Source organism: Pollicipes pollicipes, unplaced genomic scaffold (genome assembly GCF_011947565.3).
Source record: "Pollicipes pollicipes isolate AB1234 unplaced genomic scaffold, Ppol_2.1 Scaffold_773;HRSCAF=887_pilon_pilon_pilon, whole genome shotgun sequence".
In the NCBI taxonomy this organism is placed as follows: domain Eukaryota; kingdom Metazoa; phylum Arthropoda; class Thecostraca; order Pollicipedomorpha; family Pollicipedidae; genus Pollicipes; species Pollicipes pollicipes.
Window position 1 is genome coordinate 962 of NW_023597060.1, and position 25,680 is coordinate 26,641.

Consider the following 25,680-nt stretch of genomic DNA (forward strand, 5'->3'; position numbering starts at 1 on the left):
TCGGGACACACCCGGGTAGGACGGTAAGCGGCCTCAGGACACACCCGGGGAAGGCGGTAAGCGGCCCCGGGACACACCCAGGGACGACAGTGAGCAGCCTCGGGACACACCCGGGGAAGGCGGTAAGCGACCTCGGGACACACCCGGGGACGGCGGTGAGCGGCCCCGGGACACACCCGGGGACGGCGGACATAACCGGGGACGGCAGTAAGCGGCCCCGGGACACACCTGGGGACGGCGGACATAACCGGGGACGGCAGTAAGCGACCCCGGGACACACCCGGGGACGGCAGTCGGGACACACCCGGGGAAGGCGGTAAGCGACCTCGGGACGCGCCCGGGGACGGCGGTGAGCAGCCTCGGGACACACCCAGGGACGGCGGTAAGCAGCCTCGGGACACACGCGGGGACGGCGGTGAGCAGCCTCGGGACACACCCGGGGACGGCGGTGAGCAGCCTCAGGACACACCCGGGGACGGCGGTGAGCGGCCCCGGGACAGACCCGGGGACGGCGGTGACCAGCTGGCGGCAGCCCGCCTGATGTTTGCCTCGGCCGCCAGCCATACACTGACGCCGTCGTCCTGCGGCGGCCAAATGCACCGCCTGGGGGCCCATCCCCCTCAAAAGAACACGCGGCACATCTGGCTTCGTTGAGCAGTCGTGGCCAGGCTACAGTCATCCACTCACCGGGGATATCCATCTTTCTGCTTTCTAGACAGGCACTTTCACGTTCCTATGTTCGGTTGTTGGTCGCATCCCGGCTTGTTGATCATGACAACGTTTCAGTTGCCTAGACTGGCCGTGCGTTCCTCGCACTGATTCCCTACGTAAGCTCAACCATTCGTATGTGCGTGGGTGGGGGACCGGGGAGGGGAAAGGACGGTCACACAACAGACCAGTATTCACAGGCAGCCGTCCACCAGCACACTCACTTTTTTGTGTCGTCGGTGTTCAGGGGCCGTCCCACATGGAGGCCACTATCTTGCTGACCTCGCCGAAGCTGGCGTGCGGGTTCTGTCCCTTGATGGCCGCCTGCGTGTCGCGGAAGAAGAGCGCGTACGCCGACACGGGCCTGGCGGCGGCGGCGGGAACGGCGCCGGTCAGGCTGAGCATGCGCTGGGCGGGCGCGAGCCGGCGCCCCACGCACGGCCCATAGCACCAGCGTGCTGACTAGGGCGGGGTCTCACTACTACGGTGCAGTCAGACACAACAAGCCGGCGACGTTCGAATGGGCTGCACTTGCAACACGGAGTGCAAGTGAATGACGACGTGCGAAGAATGGCGATAAAACTGGAGCCAAGACGGGTGCTTGCGTACGCATGGTTCCTTTCGTTTTTGTTGGCATAAGAGCAGCTTACAGATGAGTGCGGCAGCATCGTTATCCTCCCCGCACTCGTCACATGCAAACAACGTCGCCGAATGCATTCGAATAAATTTAAACTGAGACACACACTCCTGTGACAGGGAGCGCGGCCTGACGTTAGTCGCCGACGAGCCGGATCGGGACAGGCCGCTGGGACGACTCGGCTGCGGGGATCCCATGCTGCCGGGTCACAGTTCGCTGACCCCACAGCGGACAGACCCGGTCGGGTCTCAGTGAGCGGCGAGCGAGCGAGCGAGCCTCGACGGGCCCATTCACGGCCAGGGACCCGTGCCGGCAACGGGGCCCGTCCACAAAAACTCCACACGTCAGTCGAGCATGCTCAACATTTCCAATAAATTTTCTGCTCGTAAACAAGTCCATTAATGTGAAACTGGGACACGGTCAAATCGAATTAGGAGAAAGGAGGAAAGAGCGACACAGAAAGCGATCCATAAGCGGGAGGATGATGACGACGGCAAGGTTTTCCTTTTCCTGTCCGTTTCGAAACGACTGTCGCAGGCGGACAGATCTGCGGCAGCACAACTCCATCCGCACGGGCGGGCCCAGCTCCGTACACCAATAAGGGTTCAGAGCTTTACACGCGAGCTTTCTTCAGCCGCCCGAGGAATTTATTACCAAGGGGCTGAATGGCTTGTTTTCCATGCTCCCCACCCATGCGAGTCTCAGGAGCCATTTGTTTCTCCCCGCGCTTGTTCATACATCATTCAATGTAGCAGGCCCTTCAGCACTAAAACATCCAATATCATGCCCCTCGTACAAAAAAGATCTGTTACGCTCGGCACAGAAAGCAAAACTGCATCGTAAATAACCCAAAACACAATCACGGCCAAATTGGTCGGACCGGTCTCCCCCCGCCCGACGCCGCCATTTCCATAATTTGGTTCATCGCGTCCCATCGGGTCCAGTTGTCTGGCATCAAACGCCCGAAAGCGGAGCTGAATCACAAACCCCGACGGTCACACGGAGAAAATGCACCAATCAGCATCAGCCATAAGCCCACGATGTCGCATCGCATCGCATCGCAAAGCCTTGGCCATCGCTCCGAAACCCACGCATCCGCTGGCATCATCCACAGGACCCCTGGTGGAGCTAATTATCTGGGCCCATGGACACGTCGCTCCAATACTCATCTAAGCCCAGATAGAGTGCAGACTTTGGCCGGCTCTGACTCTGAGTTGGGGTTGACTCTGGATCAACCAAAACGTGGTTTGGCCAGGTTGGAGTTGACTACACCAAAAACCTTGCGGGATCCGAGTCAGCGTTAAATCAATTATCGCACCGAGGTAGGGGTCCGCCGACTGCAACTACAATAACGTTGTACAAAACATTCATAACGTTACATATATGCATATATATATATATATATATATATATATACATAAATGTATTCTATTCCGTCATTTTATCAATTAATCACGAGCCAAGGTGGATGTCATCTGATATTATTGTGTGATAATTGTCACTTAAACTAGTATCAGTAATGCAGAGTATTGAGAATGCATAAAAATTGACGAGACGCTGACTAAATATCAGGAAAAGAGACAGGAATGTGGTTCACTTGGATTGTCCTCGCAATGAATTTTTCTACGTTCTTAACAAGCACAGCCCGGAAAACAAGCACGTCTTGCGCAAGATAGAAAGCAGGTCTCAGCAGATCACAAACAACGAAGCCGCCGTTATTTTGAACAACACACACACACACATATACATATATATATATATATATATATATATATATATATATATATATATATATATATATATACATATATGTCAGAACCAGGATCGTTTATCCCTAACTCGGCTCGAGCACCGGTCTGCTGGGGCGATTTCGCACCAGCCAGCTCTGGTCACAGTTCGCGTCACACCTTGACACCCGGCTGCTCCTGGCCTGCCCGTCCGGTCTATTATTACGGCGAGGGCGACACCTCCACAGCAGCAGCGCCCAGAGCTATCACCTCGATCGCTCCATATACCCCATGCATTCCCCAGACGAAGCTAAACGTGGTGCGGCGCCCACCAGCACGATCAACGGCCGGCCGCTGCCTCCGCCGCCCGCTGCCAGTTCGCGAGGCGAGCCTCAATAATAGCCTTCCAATAGCCCCGTACGGGAGCCGGCCTTACGTAACGGGAAATTCCGCGAGCCTGGCCCGTCTGTTCGCCTCTGGGCCCGACAGGTCGCCTTCTCCGGACTGGGTGTCGGAGGGCAGGAGACCAGGCCGGCGGCCGGATGCTAGCCAGCGCTGGATCCCAGGCCAGCCCGGACTGGCTGTCGGAGGGCAGGATACCAGGCCGGCAGCTGGATCCTGGCCAGAGTACTGGATCCCGGGCCAGCAGACTGGGTACCGGCTGGCGGCCCGGACACCGCTGCTCGGCTCCCACTTTTCTCACGTCGTAATAGCGAGCCAGAGCCAGAGCCAGAGCCAGAGCCAGAGCCAGAGCCAGAGCCAGAGCCAGAGCCGGAGCCGGAGCCGGAGCCGGAGCCGGAGCCGGAGCCGGAGCCGGAGCCGGAGCCGGAGCCGGAGCCGGAGCCGGAGCCGGAGCCGGAGCCGGAGCCTGAGCCGTGGCCGGGGGCCGGGGGGCCGGGGGCCGGGGCCGGGGCCGGGCCGGGGCCGGGCCGGGGCCGGGGCCGGGGCCGGGGCCGGGGCCGGGCCAGAGCCAGTCCAGAGCGAGAGAGAGAAGAGAGAGAGAGAGAGAGAGAGGAGAGAGAGAGAGAGAGAGAGAGAGAGAGAGAGAGAGAGAGAGAGAGAGAGAGAGAGAGAGGAATTTTCCATGGCACGGGCCCGCCAAAGGTCATCCGTATTCCCCACAAAGAAATCTCACGTACAAGACGTTCCAGTCTCTAGCCAATGCCGATATCTCCACATCGGGAGCTGGTAACGTGACTTCTCCAACGGCCAGACTCCTCTGCGACGGCCAGAGGCAGGCGGACGGCCGAGCAAACGGCGACACCGTCCGGCTGCCCCAGCGAGCGCACCACATATGGGTCGGAAAATTAAATAAGATTTCACTTTTTCCTTCCACCCCATTAAGCTGGCTCATCAAGCGGGAGCAGTGGCGGCTCCCGACGAGGCTGGGCCGGCCGACGGACTGGCGGGAACAGTGGCGGCTCCCGACGAGACCGGACCGGCCGAAGGACGGGCCGGAGACCTCCCCACCGAGGCAGCTCGAACAGCGCGCCGCCAGGGCAGACCGCTCGGGTCACTCACTTCTGCGGTTCGTTCGGGTCTCGTTTCTTCTTCTTCTTGGGCGCCTTAGGCTTCTTGGCAGGCTTCATGTTGGCGGCGGACAAGGCCGCCGGCTCTGGCGAGGGCCTTTTGGTGCGGATCCACTGTGGAGAGAGTCGACGCCGGTCAGGGCATGGACACACGTCGCACACTCAGCCCACACAACCAGCCACGCTCGCAGCCAGCCAACAGACTACGCCGACTGCGTCAAACAACAACGAAACACAACCCTTCAAAGGTGGTTGCGGTGATCATAGAACAATCACCACGCAGCCTTAGGCCTTAATATTACATATGCATGTATGCAATAGTAGCATTATTTCACCACACTAGAATGCAAGCCCTGTTCTGGTTTTTTTTGCCTGCCATCATTTCTCTCTTTCACTGTTCTTTCTGCCAGGAGGATTACAATATATATATATATATATATATATATATATATATATATATATATATATATATTTATATGTATATCTATATATATCCTGTCATAGTAGGAGACACATCCAATAACCTACAAATATATAATATATACTATCCAAGCAGATATATACTCCTTGCTTGCATTTACTCCTCGCAAGGATCCAGTTTCCCTTCAATGCAAGCACCTGGAGTGGAGCTCCTTGCGTGCAAATCTCTCCACTCGTTCGCGTCGCTGCGTTAAGTGGCTGGGACACTGGCGGCCGGGCCGTAACAGCCGCCAGCAGCGCCGCCCCGGCCAGCGGTAATCGCTCCGCGACGGGCACCTGCCAGCCAGCGGGCGGCGCGCCGGCCGGCGGCGGCCCTCGGCCGGTACCCGGCCCGGCCGGCCGATCGATGCAGGTTCAGACTACAGATGACAGCTTGGGCCATCATTGACCCGGCTCAGGCAAATGCCGAGCGAATCAAAGCGGCCGGCGCTGGTCGACTGCACGCGCGACAGGCGGCGGAAGAGCGCGAGCGCGAGCGCCGGGAGACGCCGGCGCTCTCTCCGTCCTGAGACAGCCACACTTCCTGCCTGACAGTGCCTCCGCTTTTGCGTGGATCCAGCCACGCCCAGTGTTTTCTCCTTGCATCAATTCGACGCCGCAAGACAGCAGCAGCCGTCTCGACGCCGCGCAAAATATCCTCACGTCACTCGCGGGCACACATAAATCACTGTCACGCCGCGACACCCCATCCGGCGCAACAGCAAAACAAACTGATATGAGGCGTCCACTGTTTGTTTACACCAATCTTCGCCTGATCATCGAACCCCAGTAACGAGGTGCATGACCTCGGCACGACGTCGGCCTTGCTCAGCGCAGAGTGCGTCGGTGCCGACGAGCCGAGCCTCCGCCGGGCGGGAGCGCCGCTGACGGGCGGCCCGGCCGCGGCGGCCCGGGCGGCAGCTCGGCTCACCCAGGCCCCACCGCAGTCGGCGCCCGATTAGACCGCGCGCCAATCGCCGCCAGGGACCGTTTACCTAACAGGCGGACGTCCTGGTCGGTTTCCTTCCTGTCCAAACAGGGCGCCGCGCCGGTCCGGTCCGGCCCGGCCGGCCCGCGGGGAGCGCCGCTCGACGGCTCCGGAGGGAGGGCCGCAGGACGGAGGCGAGGTGACGCCGGTCCAAACCGGTTGCCCGCGGCTCTCCGGGACAGCCGCCGAACGGAGCCCGAAGTCGGGAGCCGGGAGCCAAACGGAGCCCGGAGCCGGGGCCAAACGGAGCCGGGAGCCGGGAGCCAAACGGAGCCTGGAGACGGGAGCTGGGAGCCGAACAGAACCAGGAGCCTGGAGCCGGGAATCGGGAGCCGAACGGAGCCCGCAGCCTGGAGCCTGGAGCCCGGATCCGGGAGTCGCGCGGAGCCGCGCCGGCTCCCATGACGACGCGGGCGCCCGACCGTGACGACGACAGGTAACGGAGCGCCGGCCAGTTCCCGTCATCGATTATTTGGCGCGGCGGTCCGGCCGCGGCCCAGCGCGGCCGGCGAGTGCTCCGAATCCGCCCGCTTTGGAGCAATCCTGCCGCCGTCGTGGGCCGGATGTGACGAACGTCGATGCCTTTCATTCGGTGAAACCGTGTCAGTCAAGCGGGCACGGCCATGAGTCAACGCACGCCCCAGCAGCGGCCCGTGAACGACGGACAATCGATGCGCTGGGGTATGTATGGTATGGGTATATGGGTAAAACGGCACCTCATTTTTAAATGCGGTAACGAATTACTTCCTTCCAAACTGCATGTCACGCCCCGCGTCATTTCAGTCGTCTCTCTCTCCCAGCCCGTCGCTGAAAGGCACGTGACAGCGGCAATCTGCATTAACGTCATGCATCTGGGACACCGCTTGACGCTCGATCCATGCTGTACAACGGCGCCAACGCCAGGCCGGCATGCCAAGCGACTTTCCCTTGCAGCGGCACGGTGGGTCGCCGCGGCTCGCCGGCCGGCGCGGCGACGACATCCGATCCATTCTTGAATACGGCTGATCCGCTGCTGCACGCGCGCGGTGGACGGCCGCACGCAGGCCCGCTGAAGACGGCCAGGCCAGGCGGCCGAAGGCGGGCGCACGGGGTGGCGCGCCGGCCGCGCAGACGCGCTGGCTCAGCGGCGAACGCGACGCACGCTTCAGCGGTTTCTTGTCGTGCTTTGCTGGCTTCTCCATCATGCGCTGCTGTCTCTAGCCGTTCCCTCTAACACTCGATGATCTGATCGGTGCATGACGTCAGCAAGATGGCGCCACGTCCTCCTTTCGCGAGCCGGTCGTCGGTACCGGCCGACGAAGCACCGGCTGTGCGCGGCGCACTCGCGACAGCACGCAATCTTTACAAATGGCAATCGTTTGAAGGCGAACAAACTGCAGCTGAACTCAGGCGAGTGCCCGCTGTCCCGCTTTTGACCGGGGGTCGCCTGGCCACCACGATAACAGCTCTGCGCCGGATCGATCCCGGTGTGCTGAGAACTCTGCGCCGGACTGACGTCGGACTGCCACCAGCCAGGGGAACACCGCCGCGGGAAGACCCGTCCCCCGCCGAGGCCGACGCGTCTCCTGGCGTCGGCTGCTCGACCGCCGCCGCCGGCTGCGGACAGCCCCCGGCCAGCTCGTGACCGGCGTGGTCGGCACGCCCTGGCGCACAATCCGGTTTCCGTTCGCATGCCGGCTCCGTCGGCGAGCGCGTCGATCTGCGGGCAGATCTGCCGCCCCCGGGGACCGCCCGGTGCCAGACCCGACACACCTGACGGGCCAGCGGCGGCGTACAACACACCGCCGCGCGATGCGCTCAGCGGATCACGACGATTACCAGCCGGCAGGGCCCGTCCGACCGCGACGCGCACAGACATACATCGCCGGAGAGAGGACTAGTGCGCATGCGCCGGCCCGCCCCCCCCCCCCCCCCCATATACGCGTGCACTGTTGTCCGACCGGCCGGCGGTGAAAGTGTCCGCGGAGGAGAGAGGCCTGGCGCTGGGTGAGAGGCACAGAGCGACACACGCAGAGGAATCGCATGGAAACTGCGCAGTTCTTACACGCGCGCGTCTCTACGCAGACAGCAATCGATAATCTCATCACGGGATCGCTGCATTGAGATCCTATGGTTTCGAGCAGCATTACACGGCGCGGTCGGCTCCCGCCGCGCTCGCCCACGCACATCCTATAGCGCTGTTGGCGAGGTGCGCCCGCCCGACGCACATCCTATAGCGCAGTTGGCGAGCCGCGCTAGCCCGACGCACATCCTATAGCGCAGTTGGCGAGCCGCGCTCGCCCGACGCACATCCTATAGCGCGGTTGGCAAGCCGCGCTCGCCCGACGCACATCCTATAGCGCAGTTGGCGGGCCGCGCTCGCCCCACGCACATCCTATAGCGCAGTTGGCGAGCCGCGCTCGCCCGACGCACATCCTATAGTGCAGTTGGCGGGCCGCGCTCGCCCGACGCACATCCTATAGCGCAGTTGGCGGGCCGCGCTCGCCCCACGCACATCCTATAGCGCAGTTGGCGGGCCGCGCTCGCCCCACGCACATCCTATAGCGCAGTTGGCGAGCCGTGCTCGCCCGACGCACATCCTATAGCGCGATTGGCGAACCGCGCTAGCCCGACGCACATCCTATAGCGCGATTGGCGAACCGCGCTAGCCCGACGCACATCCTGTAGCGCAGTTGGCGGGCCGCGCTTGCCTGACGCACATCCTATAGCGCAGTTGGCGGGCCGCGCTCGCCCCACGCACATCCTATAGCGCAGTTGGCGAGCCGTGCTCGCCCGACGCACATCCTGTAGCGCGATTGGCGAACCGCGCTAGCCCGACGCACATCCTATAGCGCAGTTGGCGGGCAGCGCTTGCCTGACGCACATCCTATATCGCAGTTGGCGAGCCGCGCCCGCCGCCGGCCGCCCGAACGGTCCGTTCAATAGTCTAAAATGGCGTCCTTCGACAGTGATTACACCGGTGAAATAGCTCGTCATAACTGAAAGGCTTCCGATCCAGCCTTCAGCCGAGTTGGAGAGCTGTTTCAGTTTGTTTGAACGAATCGGCAGTCGGCGGCCGGCGCAGGGGTGGCCGGCCCGCGGCCGGCCTGCAGGGGTGCGCGACCCACCTGGGCGAGGGGCGTCGAGTCGTCGCTGCTGTCCTCGCTGGTCGTGTGGCCGGGGGAGTTGTTGACCTGGCCCGGCGAGCCGCCCGACGGCGGGCCCATCAGGCCGTGGCCCGCACCCTGCGACATGTCACGTGACCGGTCACGTCTCAGGCGCAGCCGTGACGTGACCGTGTGACGTGACGGTGACGGCGGACCGTCACCCAGGCACAGAGCGAGCCCGGTCCGGCACCTGGCCGCTGCGCCACCCAGGCGTGGCGTCACTGGGGATGTATGCTCACACACGAAACATACTGCAACATGCAAATTTAGCTGACTCTGGTGATGCAACGCCCCACACCTGCTTGGCTTGCCCGACGGAAAAACAAAGACTGCTGGCAGGGCAATTCACCTCAGACATCACGAACAGACCAGGAACCGATAAAACACGAGGGTAAGGCGAAACGGACCGATTCCCGAGATAAAATGTACCGTTGCAGAGCCGGCGTTCTTGAATAAACGCAGCCAAAAAGAGAACCTAACTGGAACGGCAAAGGCAGTAGCCATCGCAGCACTGACATGTGAATACAGCTTAGCCATCACGGCACTAAATATGCGAATACAGCCAGGCCATTACGGCACTGACAGATGTGAATACAGCTAAGCCATCACGGCATTGACAGACATGAATACAGCTAAGCCATCACGGTACTGACATACGTGAATACGGCTAAGCTATCACGGCAATGGCAGATGCGAAAGCAGTCAAACCATTACGGCACTGACAGATGTGAATACAGTCAAGCCATCACGGCGCTGGCAGATGTGAGTACTTTCAAGCCATCACGACATTGACATATGTGAAAACAGTCAAGCCATCACGGCACTGGCAGATGTCAATACAGTCAAGCCATGACGGCAATGACAGATGTGGATGCAGTCAAGCCATCACGGCACTGACAGATGTGAATGCAGTCAAGCCATCACGACAATGACAGACGTGGATGCAGTCCAGCCATCACGGCAATAACAGATGTGGACGCACTCAGGCCATCACGGCACTGACAGATGTGAATGCAATCAAGCCATCACGGCACTGACAGATGTGAATGCAGTCAAGCCATCACGGGACTGAAAGATGTCAATACAGTCAGGCGATCGTGGCAGAGGGCAGTCGCGAGCACACCAACATGCAGCGGCAAATGAACGCTGGTTTCCACCGCGCAGGTACTCCAACATGACCAGACAGTATGTGTGTTGCGAGGTTGACGCGCCCCCCCCCCCCCTCACCCGGGGGCAATGCATGGCTCCCTGCTGAGCAGATGCCTCACCTGGTACATGGGCGGTCGGATCTGGTGGTGGTTCATCATATCGTGCTGCATGTACATGCCGGGGTGCTGCGGCTGCCGCTGCTGGAACTGCTGCTGCTGCTGCTGCTGCTGCGGCGACGCCTGCTGCTGCGGCGGGCCCGGGTGGTACAGGTCCCTGCGAGAGCGGTGCGGTCAGCAGAGCCCGACAGAGGCGGGGTGCCGCTGGACACGGCTCTGCGGCGCCGGCTCGCGCTGTGACCGCGCAGAGCTCCGCACGTCAGTCGCCGTGTGCGACGGCACAGAAAGCTCCGCCGGCCACAGAGCAGCACACCGAGGAGACCCCCAGGGGAACGCCCGTGAGCGATAAGGCCCGTCCGCGACAGGGCATCGCCCACGACGCCCGTCGGCAGTGTCGGAGTCCCCCCCCCCCCCCCCAGACTGGCGACGACTATTGCACATTCCGGTGGGTCGGTGTCGGCCGGCGTCGACTCGGACCGGCGCTGCCCGCTGACAGCTGGGAACGAGGCGCGGTTAGCGGCCGGGCTAGCGCTCCTCCTCATGGAGGATGCGGCTCTGGCTTATGTAACAGCCGGCGACAGCGTGATGGTCGGTACAGAGAGGCCGAAAACATCTGAAACTCAAAACGGACATCTCCGTAGCCACCGGCGACCGAGGCAGACCAGATCGAGACTTACACAACCGAGCAGTCGCCGGCCAACGAGGCGCGCTGGACAAAAACTGACAGCACGGCGGCGAGAACACACAAACAACAAGACGGAAACCGTTCTAACAGGGGTCAGGAACGCTTACCCCCAAGCGTGTGGATTCAATGGGAAAATCGAGGCAGAACACTTCCTGTGCATGCGCCCGTTAAAACCATTATTCATGCACCACACGGATCTCAGTGTTCATAACGCCGATTTGCCTGCCTCCAGAAAGAAACCACCCGATACATTCGAATCATCCGCTGACCGGCGCATCCGTGCTCGGAGGCTGCGCCAGCGGTCGGTGTGGTGCGCGGTGTGCGGTGTGCGGTGTGCGGAGCGCGAGCCGCGGAGAGCTGGCCAGCCCGTGGGCGGCCCACCTGTTAGGGACGGCTGTACATCACACCCGGAAAGCGGCGTTCCCACGCGCCGGCCCGATCCATACGCCGACGCGCCGCCCGCCGCCGCACCAAGTCCGACAGATCACGATGCCGACGGCCCGACGGCGCCGTGCCCGAGCCGCGCCCGAGCCGCGCCACCGGCGGCCCGAGCGCCGGCGGGAGGCGGTAAGAGGCCACGTCCAGTGGGGTGAGCGGCATCTAGCTAACGTTACACGCTGTGGCCAGACGCATAAGGCTTTGGAGACGGGTGAAGAGCTCCACGCCATGTCGCTCCGTTCGTTTGTAAACCGCACGGTGGGAGCACCAAGACGGCTAAACACCATTCGCGTCTTTACATGTACCGCACGCGCCATGCCCGGCTCCCGGCAGGCGTGCCGTCAGCGGGCCGGGCAGCGTCACCAGCCGACGCCGCCCGACCCGCAGCGGTGCCGGATGTGGCCCGGTTCCGGTCTACAGTTCAACGACTTCTGCGCGGCGAGAGGGGCTTACAGCCTTACACAGTCCATATGATACGGACTGAGACGGCCGAGAGAAGACCGACTGCTGCAATAGCGTGGTGCGTCTCTATTACTCTCGTGGCGTACAAAACAAAGTCCGTCGTTGGGGGGCGCGGCGGTTCTCCATCAGACGTGTCACACCGGAAGTTAGCAAACAATGATGCGGAAACGCGTGTTACAGCGACTGAGTGCACTGTACACACCGCGGCCATCAGAGCTCCAACGCTTTCAGCAGGCGTGTACACGGACCGCAAGACAACAGCGAGCCGTGCAAGTTTTCAGAGGCCACATTGGAGGCACGGCACCGTGACACTCTCCTTTCCAATCGGCACACGTCCAAATTGGCGTGCCTCAGCAGCGGAGCGAAGTGCATGAAAGCAAAAACAGAAACATACTTTCCCTCATCAACACGGGTCGAGTCATTTTCGTGTCAGCATCCATCACACGTGTTTGTTCAAGTCGGTGCGCGTCAGTTTAATATGCGAGCTCTATAATGCCACCTGTCTGGCGGTAACGGATAGGCCCCGGCGTAACACGAGGCACTCCGTCCGACACAATATGCATCCGAGAAGTCGGCGCGCCCCGACGCCCGCGGAGCCGGCGAGTCCATCAGCCGCGAGTGACTTGTGAGCCGGCTGCGGGCGGCCCGGCGAGGCCCGGAGAGGCCGCTCGCCGCCGCGCGGCGCGCCGACGCACGGGTCGGTACTGTCATCAGACGGGCCGGCGTGTTCGGGAGCCGCCGTCCCGACAGCGGCCATCAGGGGGGCCGATGCCAGCCGCTGACGAGCGGCCGTCGGCGGCCTGAGCCAGCCGTGACCCAGCTGAGCAGGTGATGAGAGACCGAGCCCCGCTTTCCGGTGCTGATATCAAGACGAATCTGTACGCGCGTACGGGGTCGCACGCCGAATCTTTCCATATCTATTCCGAACACCGTGCCGTCATTATTTGGTATCCCTGTTTGATCACGGCTTACAAAAGCTATCCTGATCTGGTTTTATGGCCGCAAGCAAATCTCCGTCTTCGGCGGAGCTCCGACGACGGCGCACGAGCCGGTCACCATGATGGCTGGGCCAAACAGTGATTATTGCGCATCGATTTCGGCTGCCACGCCTGGGCACGCAAATACGCTGATAACGCCATTATGTTGGAGCATACTGGCGGGCGGCGAGGTCTACATCCGTCAGTTCATCTGCTGGTGCTCTGGCTCGGGTTTTATCGCGCGACTTGGCGCTACAGATGAAAAATAACAGCTCTCAACCAAAGAGCAGCGGAAGAAAACAAACATTCGGATTACCGACGATGAAATGGAGGCGCGGCTCGGTGGCGCCCGTTTGGGACGGAGGGTGCCACTGGCGGGGCTCAGCGCAATACGCGGGGCCGGGTAACAGCGACGGCAGGGATCCCCGATTGAGCGACGCCGGCACCGGCCGACGCGCTGTCGGCTCCTGACACACGGCGACGGCCCGGCTGGCTGACCGCCGCGGCGACGACCGACCGGGTCACGTCCAGCCACACTGGCCGAGAAGCCCGGTCGGACGAGCCAGGCGGATTCTCTGTGCCGGCGTTCACCGCCCATGCATCAGTGTCCCCGTCCGGACGTCACGGCGGCCGTGTCACTGTCCAGTCGCCACCACTCTCTGCCATTGTCGTGCTGTCACGGCCCGTCTGCCCGAGTGCGACGCGCTGCCGAAGCGGACGGCGCGGTCGTGATTGGTGTCAGGTTTACTTTGGCACATGAACGGACAAAGACGGCCGCTTGTCCTGCAGAGTCCCTGCACCGCCTTTCCGGATATCGCCTTCAGCCGGCCTCCCTATGCAGTTACATCACGGTCGGGGCAGGTCCGGGAAGCTACACAGATCAACGCCGACCATGACCACCGCGGCCAAGGGCGACGACACTCCCCGCTGGACACAGACCCCACCGGAGACTAGAACACCCAAAATTGGACCGTCGGGAGACCGGACGGCTACAAACCGGACCGCACGAGACCGGACCGCCGGGAGACCTGACTGCAGGAGACTGGCCCGCCAGGAAATCGGACCGCAGGAGACTGGTCCGCTGGGAGACCGGACTGCCGGGTGACCGGATAGTTCGAGACCGGCCTGCTGGTGACTAGCCCGCCGGGAGATCAAACCGCCGTGAGGACCGCCCGGGGATGTCGACGGACGGGAGCAGGGCGTTATCGCGAGCAGCGCGACGCGGCACCGCTGGCCAAGCGTGCCCAGCCCAGCGGGCGCCGCGCCGCTGGGGCCGCTGTGGGCCTGCGGTCGGCCGCGCGTGCCGTCGCCGCCGGCCAGCCCCCACGCCGCTCTATACGCCGTGACGGCACAAAGACGGATGGGGTCCAATCGGTCGGACGACCCTCTCATAGCCGAGTATCTGTCGGCGCACCGCAGCCAGCGCGTGTCACGGCCGACAACGGGCTCCCTCGTCAGCCGCCTCGCCCGCGCGGACACGCACCGGCCGGCGTGAGAGGAGGCGCCCACAGCCGGTATATGTGCGCACCCGCAGCCGTGAGAGTCAGCGGGGTAAAGAGAAGGCGAGTAATAGATACGCTGTCACGATGCTGCATTACTTATATCACGTTGCATTAAGCAGAATTGGTCATAAAGACGGCCTTTTTCGTCCCACGCTCCACTTCCCCGACGGCCGGTTTGTGTGCCCGTAAATGGACGCTTTCCTGTGAGCTTGCAAGTTGGCGAGTCGCGTGTGAGACCGTGGCCGCGAGCGGCACGCAATGTCCGTTGTCCAAGCGCCACATTCTGACGCCGTACGAGCTGTTCGACCAGGCAGAGGCATTCCGGCACCTGAACTTTACCGGAGAGCAGCTGGGTTAAAGCCTGACCCGCGGGCAACCGTGACTTAATAGAGCCTGACCCACAGTCAACCGTGCGGTAACAAAGAAACCCGCAGTCGACCGTGGATTAACGGAGAAACCCACAGTCAACCGCGGGTTAACAGAGAAAGACACGATCCTAAATATCTCTGATCATCGAGTCGTTGCTTTTGGAACCCACGGTACAAAACAGCGAACAATAATTATTAGGTTCTGATACGAAATCACTCGGGGCCAATTAAGCCTTCACAGAGAACGGGCTGTCTAAACAGGACCACACTGCGGCAGCGCCAGGTCGTACACCGACCAACAAACATTGATTTTCGGTGCTGGGTAGAGCACATCGCATGACACGAGGAACACGATTCATGTAAGTAATCACACCGCAAAACAAACACGAAAGGCCGTACTCCGGCACCAGCAGCCAGGACGCGGCGCGCTGCAGGGCAAGGCAGGGGTAGGCCGGTTAAATCGGCTGACACTATGCCACGTCAGCTACTGCGCTCAGCGACCCCTCGAGTTCCGTCCCCCCCCCGCGCTGCTTGGCCAGAGCCTGTGCCCGCTCTGTCGGGCCTCCCGAGTCCCGGGGACTTTGAGCCAGGCCTGACCCCGCCCTATCCTGGTGCGTGGCAGCAGGAGAGCCGCGGAGCCGGCCGGGCCGCCGCCCAGTCAGCCGACTGCGCCGGGGACGCTGCAGCGGCGCGTGCGCCGAACGGCACAACTTGGCACAACAGGACGGGGCTCGCCGCCAAACCGACCAGTTTACTCCAACACAGTCGACCGAACTCGTCAAACAGTCATTGGATAGCTCATTTTTCCCCATTTCGGTTAACTTTAAACGACAAATTTCGGCGAAGAAGCAAACTTTGCTTCTTGATGGCCAACTGCATTCTAATATCTTGGCCTGTTAGTTTAACAAAGAGCGTGCGATTCGCTGTAGTTTGACCATTAAAACTTTCCAGTTGGCTCATTCTGCTTTAACTGGCATACTCGTGTCCGGTAGGGATTTTCATTGAGGCAATCTCATCATGAAAAGAACCATCAACAGCGGTAAGGGTTGACATGGAAGTGGAGCCACCACCGCGATTACCTCGCCGAGTACAATAAGCATCGTACACAGCAACAAGTATCGATAAATTCTCAACCAGCCAATTAGCGAGAGAAAAACAAAATCCCGCCCAACCAAACACTGAACGACCATAAATCTAGCCGAAACGAAACAGCCGCCATTTTAATGAACAGGCAGAGCTGTAAATCATCGCCGAATCGGTGGTTTTCAAATCGGCGGGCCTCAAACCACCGGCCGGCCGGCGCGCCAGGCCGGATGGGCGAGCCAGAGCTGCGCCGTCGCACCACTCACCCCTCCTGGCCGTAGTACATGTGGTGGTGCTGCTGCTGGTGCGGGTGGTGCGGATGGTAGCCGCCTGAAGTCATCGTGTCTACCGTTGACGTCATCGGCATCGACATCTGAAACAGCGGCGGGCGGTGAAGACGGGCTTGACACGTGACTGGCGCCCGGGACGCCACGCATCGTCACGTGACCCAGACAGGCGATGCGGTACAGGCGGCCACGTGTCTCGCCTGGCGTTGACCCGTGGCCGCGCGGTGCCCACCTTGACGCACGGCCGGTGGGAGGACGCGACATCACCTGAGCCCCTGGCCGAATCCGTATTGATTGGCCGGTATAGCGGCGGCGGCGATGATTTTATATTCCGTTCAATCAGTTACAAATCATGACAACTTTTGTCATCTAACTCCCGAGTTGATCAAAGTTGGGTTGTCTGCGCCAAGTTGGCGCCGATACGCCCCGAGGGCTTATCCGGGCACGGGGAGCCACCTGATTAAAGAAGGTTTCGAAGACTGGCGAACGGGGCGGCGGGCGGCCGATCATTACCGGCGGCCGGCCGCACCAAGAGTTAGTCACACCCGCCGGTCTGATCAGCAGTTTGCGGGTCAGGGCAACGGATCAAAACAAACACAAGCGGCGCGAGGCGGTATAGCAGTTTTGGCGAAGAAGTCGACGGATGAGTAACAATCGAGCGTTTCTCGTAGGGGGTCTCGCTCCCGGACACTGCACACATGTTGTGACTTGCGGACATGACTCAAGATTTTGTAGCGAGCATGATGCAGCAAACAATGTTATTGTGAGGCTCATCCTACAACCAACCCTTCGTAAGTTCTGAAAAAAGCCATCTCGGAGGCCTGTTTACCTGCCAAGGCCATCAATTTCCCTGTCACCGACAAGATCAACAAGCCATTCTCATACCAACACGGCATCTCCGCAGGCCATAAAAGAAAACAATTTTGCATCGTGCAAACTTTTCTCAACTCGGAACGGTATAGCAGCTCGTGAAAGCAAATTCAGGTTGCATGACGTGCCGAGCGCAGGGGACACATAATCCAGAACACTGTTACGTGGTCTGGTGGGGAGGGAGTCGTGACAAGGAAACGGTCTCCGTGTTGTGCCTGACCGGTGTTGAAAACCCGACCGATGTTGAAAATCAGACCGGACGAAAGGGGGGATGGGGAGGAGAGGTCAGGTCACGTGACGCGGTCCCACGCTAGCCGCGGCCAGCACGACCAGGGCCACCAGCGATGGAAAGGCTGCATCACATCCGATGCAGAGCGAGTCTGCTCCTTGTCGTAAATCACGAGACAACGCCCGCTGCTCACACAGGGCGCCAGCCCACCACACAACGAGAATCGAGGGTGGCGTTCGTGGGAGCCAGCTGCCCAGCTCCAAGCCCCTCCAGCTTCGCATCCATCGTCGACCGGCACACGCCCGACGGCGAGCGCCTGCCCGCGGCGGCCCGGGGCCCGAGGCCCGAGGCCCGAGGCCCGGGGCCCGGGGCCCGTGGTCCGGGGCCCGAGGACCGAGGCCCGGGGCCCACGGTCCGCGGCCCGTGGCCCGTGGCCCGAGCCCGAGGCCCGAGGCCCGTGGCCCGCGGCCCGAGGCCCGGGGCCCGGTGTCCAGCGCAGGCAGACGGACGCCCGGCCGCGGCCACTCGGCGCGCCGACAATGGGCCCCTCACGGCCGTGGCGGCGGGAGAGTGTCCGCTGTCCGTGACGCAACGTCCCGTGACTCGCCACCGTGCGACGGAGCCGAGGAGAAAGGCAATCGGCTGCCGGCGACCGACAGAAAGCTTTCATTACGTTGTTTATGAACAGAGCACGCCAGGCCTATTCGATACACGAATCATTGTTTGTCAAGAGTAAGGAGCACCAGATGCCGACAACAACGGAAAACAGGAAATCGCTCACGGATTGCGTCAGTGGGAGGAGCGTTATGGCGCGAACGCAGCAAACGACTCGCGCACACCCAGGTGGGACCATATGCCGGCATGCCAAAGCGGCTAATGCAATGCCAGCTCGCACCTTCGCAGCAGTCAACACCGTCCGAATTTGCAGCAATTCAAAATTGAGTGCCGCAAAATTGCTTGCGCACAACGCAGCTGGCTACGCTGTCCACTGACGAGCCAACCACCCAGAAGGTCGAGGCGGCAGGTCGCTGGGCGTCCGATGCAGAGACACGACTCCCCGGTGATGTCCGGTCACGGGGCGCGCGTCCGGCAGCGGAGGATGCGCCGCCGCTCAGGGCACGCGGCGCGGCGCGGCGCCGGCGGCCCAGTTACGACACGACCGCACGGCCGGCCCGTCAGGTGCCGGTGCCGCCGGTGAAAGGGGCTCGAGAGGCCCAACAAACAGCTCCCCGGCGCCGCTCTTCAGCCTCGGGCTGGGGCACAGCGCAGTCTTCCGGGCCAAGGGCGCTTCCGAGCAGCGCCTTGGGTCAAGGCCGCAGCCCCCAGAACCAGGTGAGCACGGGCCGGCCTGTCGGCTGCATAAGTCGCTGAAAACGGATGGGCCAGGCGCCGCCTCTCCAGAGTTTCGGTGGTGCAGGGGTTAAGCTGCGCGACTGGGAAGCCAAAGACACGGGGTTCGATTCCCCGCGGTACCCGCCCTTCCTCCGACGCCATATGGTCCAGCAGCTGAGAGCCTATGAGGCCCAAATGACAACACCGTCCCCCTGACGTGGAGTTCGGTAGAACAGCCGATAAACTGCTCTACCACGCAGCTCACTGGCTGCATGACGAGCATCGTCCGCCACACCGTTCTCGCCGTCTGTCACCGTCGGACTACTGAAATACTCGCGCCTCACTCAGTATTCGTGCTCGTGCCTCAGGGTGGTGACCGGGCACGCGGACGCACCCGGAGTGCGGCTTGACCCTGACCCGACCCGGCGCGGCGGGCAGCGCGCCGCCGCGCCGCCGCCGCCGCCGCCGCCGCCGCCCCGTGAGCCGGCCGGACCGAGCTCGCCGCCGGTGGCCGGGGGCGGCCGGCCGCGACCTAGACCACGGCGGCCGCTGGGCACGCCGTCCACCGCCGATACAGACCTATCGCTTCCGGGCGGCCGGCGCCGCGACCGAGCCCGGCCGAGCGGCCGCCGCCAGCTGATCAATGATGTAACAGGAACGGGCCCGCGGCGCAATCGATATCGCCTAGCAACAGTCCGTGCCACTTGTCGTGATAATGCAAAACATGCCGGCCGGTGACCAATGGCCCGATGGCCCGACTGTGAAGGCTGCAAGGGAAGGGTCTATTGACTTCCTGGTGCGGCCAGATCGCACCGGAACGGACCGGCGTTCCCGCCAGTACCACCCGCTCCAGACCAGGACAGCATGAAAAGGTGGACGAGGCAGGACCAAGGGGACACTGGACTTTGGGACCACGAGACCAAGGCGCCACTGGGTCGGTAAGAGCAACTGGACCGGAAAGAATCCTTCAAAGTCGCTTCAAGTTTCACATGGCGAAGCAACGCAAGAAGTTATTTGGAATCGCCATTGGTTGGTTCCCTACCACCCCACTTACACGAGGGAGAATGTGAACATTACCAGCTAAACAAGAGCGAAGTGCACACAACGCTTTGCGAGCAGACGGTCCCTTGAAAGCTGCGCCAATTACGCGAAAACCGTGGCTTTTAGAGAATGAAGCAATCTTTTCGCAGACCTGGCCCTTGGACTCGTCGCCACTGGGGCTGGGTGTGCTGACTTACCTCCATGGCCGGCGAGTACATGCCGCCCTGCTGGCCGCCGTGGCCGACACCATCCGACATCAGCGGTGGCAGCTCGAACTCCTCGTCGCCGAGGCTCGGCGGCTGGTACGACTGAAACAGCGCCGCGGTCAGCTCCAGCGGGCACCGGGCGCGACAGAGGAGAGCGCCAACCCGGCCGGGTCTTGACCTCAGGTCAAGCGGGGTCAATGCAAGTCCGCCTCGGATTCGATGGGGAGGACAAGCGGCCGCGCCCGGCCAGAGAGTCCGTCACACAAGGCCGCCGACGACATCCCACACAGGAAAGGCCAGGCTGGCTGGCACCCCGCTGAAGTCCTCTGGCTCTGAGCATCACACATGCCAAGTACCACGGGCCGGCGCTTCAAACACACAATACACGCTTTCGTCGGCAGTCACGCCTCCCCTCATTGTTCCCCCACCGCATGCCTGCGGCGATGTTCTGTCGTTCCACGAGCGGCCACACGGGCGCGGGCGGCGGCGGCGGCGGCGGCGACCCGACCTCTCCCTCCCCTGACGGTGATCCGTCAATGACCTAAGCGGCCGCTTGTCGGGCGCCAATGAGGCGACGCGGCCGCGGCCGCTTCATAATTCGGCGGCCGCCGCGGCCGGCCGACCACCTGTTAGTAACTCTGCCGACCGGCGCGGCGCGCGCGCTCTAATTGGGACGGAGGGCGCCGTAGCGTCGACGAACGGCGCCGTTCCGACGACGCCGCGTCGGCCGCGACGACCGACGGCCGCGTCGATGGCCGTCGCAAATCGTCGGCGACCGGCCGGCGGCGCCTCGCGGGACCGCCGACTGATACCGGTGTCAATCTAAACGGCGCCCCGGGAGCCGACCGGCCAGAATCAAAACCCGGCGTCGGCCCGCTGATCCGATTATCGGCCGGCTCCGGAGTGGCGCCGCCCGCGCCGATGGCCTAAGTTGGCCGGCTCGAGTGTACCGACGATGTCGAACCTCGGCCGCCAACTGGGCGCTAAAACAGGGCGTCGCGAGGTGTGAACACGCCGGGTGAACAAATGAACGCGGTGCGGCGCGAGCGCGCTGGGAGATGCAAGCGACAGGGATGAATGTGTGCACGGTGGTAAAGCGACAGGGATGACAATTTTGCTACAGTGCTGGTGCCTCGCGATTACAGGACGTCTGCTACATAACAAGCGCCCTGACGAACGTGGCTAAATGGCAACTCACGCCGGGAATAGAGCCAACACTGACGAGTGCGTCTGCCGATGGCAGCATGCCATACTGGGAAGGCTCGAATGGTGATACCGCACTGCGCGCCGTGGTGAAGCGGGAGCGGCGGGACAACAGGGGGCCGCCGACCCCGCTCAGGCCGACGGCGCACGGATGAGACAGAGCGACCGCACCGACGGGCACAGACAGAGCGGACGGCGAGCGCGCGAGATCAATCCCGGCTGCGACTAAATCAGCCTAATTGCGGGATCAATCCGATCCAGGGCCGGCGAATCAACCCATTCAGCGCCGACCGGCGAAATAATCCCGCCCAGCGAGCCCAGCCGTGTACGACCCGGCAGCTCCACCGGCGGGAGACACGGCTGCCGTGCTGCTCCACCGGCGAAATAATCCCACCCAGCGAGCCCAGCCGCGTACGGCCCGACAGCTCCACCGGCGGGAGACACGGCTGCCGTGCTGCTCCACCGACGGGGAGACACAGCTGCCGTGCTGCTCCAACGGCGAAATAATCCCACCCAGCGAGCCCAGCCGTGTACGGCCCGACAGCTCCACCGGCGGGAAATACGGCTGCCGTGCTGCTCCACCGGCAGGGAGACACGGCTGCCGCGCTGCTCCAACGGCGAGGAGACACGGCTGCCGCGCTGCTCCACCGGCGAGGAGACACGGCTGCCGCGCTGCTCCACCGGCGGGAGACACGGCTGCCGTGCTGCTCCACCGGCGAGGAGAGCTGCCGCGCTGCTCCACCGGCGGGAGACACGGCTGCCGTGCTGCTCCACCGGCGGTGGACTACAATACGGCCAGAGTCCGGCCCTGCTGGCGGTGGGCCGTGTAAGGTGTCCCGCTCCACGGACGGGAGACTCGCACCAGAGCTGAGGCCGCAGGACCGGGGCGGCACCGCTGGCTCAGCTACCGGTGGGCCGCCGCCGCCGGCTCAGGATCGGTCAGTGTCGGTGAGATGTCCCCGCGGGCTCAGAGGCGGCAGGGTTGTCCCCCGTTGATTCAGGGGCGGTGAGGCGCCCGCCGCCGGCTCGGTTTTCCGTACCGTCGCAGACCACCGCTGGCAGACGATCCAGTTCGGTATCGAATGTCGCCCGGCGGCCCGCTGGACCTCGCGACGACGGGGAGCAGACGGGCGCCGGTCACTCGACCACCCCTCACAGGTCAGGGAGGAAGCGGACTCTCAATGATGCTGCTCCACGCGGTCATCCCAGCAAGTCAAGCCCCATGCCCCATACGTCCATACGTCCGAGCGGGTGCCGGGACCGACACGGTGACCCGAGCGAGAGGCGGAGGAGGGTGCAGCCCTTCAGACCCCTCCCTCTCTCACGCTCGGAGCTGCCGCCGCCCTGTCTGGGAGCCACGGGAGGAGCCGCAGGTACAGTGGCAGCCCGGTGGGACCCGCTCCGGTCGACTCCAACCTTCGCCGCAGACGGCGCTGCCGAATCGCGACTGCCGCCGCCGCCGGCTCACTTCCCCAAAGTGCATTTTGGACAACAAACACAACGTCATTACTGTTCGACTGCGCTCATTCTGCCGTCTTTACGCACCAGTTGTCTCTATTTATTGGATTATTGTTTAAGCTCAACCCGTTTAACTTTTGGCCTTACTCGGCGAAATTTCCCAGCGGAGCAGTCGGCGTTTCGTCCGCTTTTAATATCGCCAAGTCAGATCAAAATAAAGACTGCGCCTTTACAATTTACATAGCTGCAATGGTGTGAGTCGGTCGGCGCGGGTCGGCCTAATGGCCGCAGCGAGCGCCGCCCGCAGCAGGCCTGTCGTTACCCAGCTGCAGGTGCCGGCAGTGCACGTGTTCCACCCCCACCGTCAGCCGCACGCAGCGCGCGGCTGCCAGCTCCGGCGGCAGGCCGAACAGGCGGCTATTGACAACCGGCCACGGCTGTCGGAGAACTGCACCGCAGGCCAGATGGGATGCGCTCCACGGAGCAGGCTAGCCAGAGGGGAGCAGCAGGCTAGCCATAGGGAGCAGGCTAAACAAGAGTGGCTTCCGCCACCGCCAGCACGTGCAGCATGTCAATGGGAAACCCTTAAAGCACCGCTCAACGCAGCGTGATTGGCTGACGTTGAAAGATTTCATCGCAACGTTGCCGCCATACAAGCGCCTGTCCAGTTGATGCCTGTCACCACCGCTCCGACTTCCGGCCGGAAAGCACAGCCCTCCTCCGGGCTCCGACCGCCGGCCGGGGAACACAGTCTCGGCTGGGCCTGCCCCGCAGCAGGAGTTCACCCTCTGCAGCTCGGAGGCGGGGACGAGCAGAGCCGGTGCCGGACCCCGACAGGGCAGAGCCGGCCAAACTGGCCACAGTCAGGCAGAGTGTTCGTCGCCAAGGTCAGGTTCTGGCTGTCACAGCAGCCCCATTAAATCCGTGCCCCGTCTGCCGCAGACACCTTCGACGGATCCGTGCCCCGTCTGCTGCAGACGCCTTCGGCAGATCCTTGCCCCGCCCACCGCAGACACCTTCGGCAGATCCGTGCCACGCCCACCGGCCGCAGCAGTCCCACCGGGTCCCAGTCCCGCCCGCTGCAAACATCTCCAACGGACCCGACCCACGTCTGCTGCCGCTCTCCTGGATCCAAACTCGGCAGCAGATCAATCCAAAGCTGTCGTCAGCGCTCCCGGCGTCGGCTCCCACTTTTTCAGCATCGAGAGAATCCGACCAACTCAGCAAAACCAGCGGAAAACTTATCAAAATTACGTTACAATTTTCTATTCTGCCTCCGCGAATTTCCCGTCCGATTTATCTTCTTATTCCGCGCTGTAACAACTCGAACTAGCAGCCGAGTTGAATTCGCAGAATAGACCGAAGTCGGCACAGACCAGTGAGCTGGGCCCCAGCAGGGTTCGCCTGTAACGACACCGCAGGAGGCGAGGCCCGGAGAGGGCACTGCTGCGAACCCTCACGACTCATGCATGTGATTCCGAGCGAACCACCACGTCGACAACGCTTCGAGCATGTGAGTGATCAGGACGCAATGGCGGGAGCCGGGACCCGGTGACACCTGAGGCAGGGGCGGTGAGGCCGCCGGACGCCCGGCCGGCTGGGACCCAGTGACCGGCCGGCCACCTCCGGCGCCGCGGGCGTCGGCACCCCATCAGAGCCCCCCCCCCCCCCCCCCACTCCTCCTCGCCTGGGCAGCGTTCCGGCGGCGTCCAGCGCAGTCACTCAGAAATGCATTGTGTCAGGTCAGGTAGGATGGAGTCCACGGCGAGCCAATCTCCGACCGGCCCGCACCTCGAATACAAGCGGCGGAGGCGGCGGCGGGGCGGCGCCGATTTGAGGGCGAGATGGACGGCCAAAAAAGCGCCCCGGTCCGGCCACCGACAGTTACCGCGCGGGGCCGCCTGGACGGCGGGGGTGACGAGGTATGGTTTCTGAACGCGGCAGCGGAACAATCGCCGGGTCGCGTACCGTGCTCGCGTTAAGTCGATGTTGAATTAGAATGGCGAGAGGTTCGCCGAGCGCTTCAACTTTAGCCTCGGGCGGTTACTGCATCCGCACGAAATCACCACGAGTTCCTACGCCCAAGATACCACCTCTGGCTTCGTAAATGACCGGCTGGTGCTGTCGGCAAGGGCTTGCGATCGGGTCAGAGTCAGAGTCAGAGTCAGAGTCTGAGTCTCACCTGTTCAGACATGGCGTACAGTCCTCCAGACGGAATGTTCAGCGACAGATCGAACGAGTCCGGAGCCTGTAAACACAGGGAGACGGCCCGTGAGCGGCGATGGCGGCGCTGCTGCTCGCTACCAATGCGGCGCGCCAGCGGGCGGCGCCGCGGCTGGCCCGTCGCCGGTCACCGGCGGCGGCTGTCGCGCGGCTCCGCCGACACCGTACTGCACAGCCGTCCTGATCACCATACCGCCCGCACCGCGGCTCGACATAACGGTGCCGGTTCGGCCGGCTGTCGCCAAGCCGGCCGAGACCGAGGAGAGCAGGCCCGTGCTGCGTGCAGAGCGCATTGTTCAGCTGGAGTGCGTGCACCGCTCCCGCGCGTGCCGCTACAAAGGCCGCCGGCGCTGGCAGCGCGCAGGTCGCGAGCGGCAGGGGTGCGACCGCGCCGACACGTGTAACACGGCTCGTCGATGACAGCGCGCGGCCCAGAAGAGTTGTGGCGGCGTCTGCGGGATCTCTGTGAGCGCGTCTCAAGTGTCTGTGCGCGCGCGCGCGCGATCAGCCGTGATCTGGGCTGCTCCAACTGGGTCAAGCAGCACCCGGGGTCCTGACCTTTGGCGCCGGCGGTCGGGCTGGAGGGCGCCTCGGCCGCCTGAACATGGATGGCCCTTCGCTAACATGCGGCGTCCCGGTCCGGCCCGGTAGAATAGCGCTCAGCCGTGGTCCCGCCCCCAACCAGACAAACCGCCCACCGCGCGCTGTTCGTCAGGCCAAACTATGCATAAAACATAGCTTCCCAGGAGATGCAGAAATATGAAAATCATAAGCAAATTGGGCTATCACGAGCAGAGCAATCGCGGTGATTTATGCACTGCGTCATGAAGTAACAGTAACATATCGGATTAGCAGGC

General features: G+C 62.6%; 1 protein-coding gene across 1 annotated transcript; it reads right to left on the reverse strand.

Annotated features, from left to right (window-relative positions):
• Positions 1-956: 956 nt before the first annotated feature.
• LOC119114479 (thymocyte selection-associated high mobility group box protein TOX) lies at positions 957-24,848 on the reverse strand (the record flags this gene model as incomplete). The annotated part of the gene is given in 7 exon segments (XM_037238591.1): positions 957-1,072; positions 4,594-4,715; positions 9,156-9,272; positions 10,463-10,616; positions 16,241-16,347; positions 19,931-20,041; positions 24,783-24,848. Coding segments are annotated over 7 exon segments (793 nt in total), but the record flags the coding sequence as incomplete, so codon positions are not given.
• Positions 24,849-25,680: the final 832 nt, after the last annotated feature.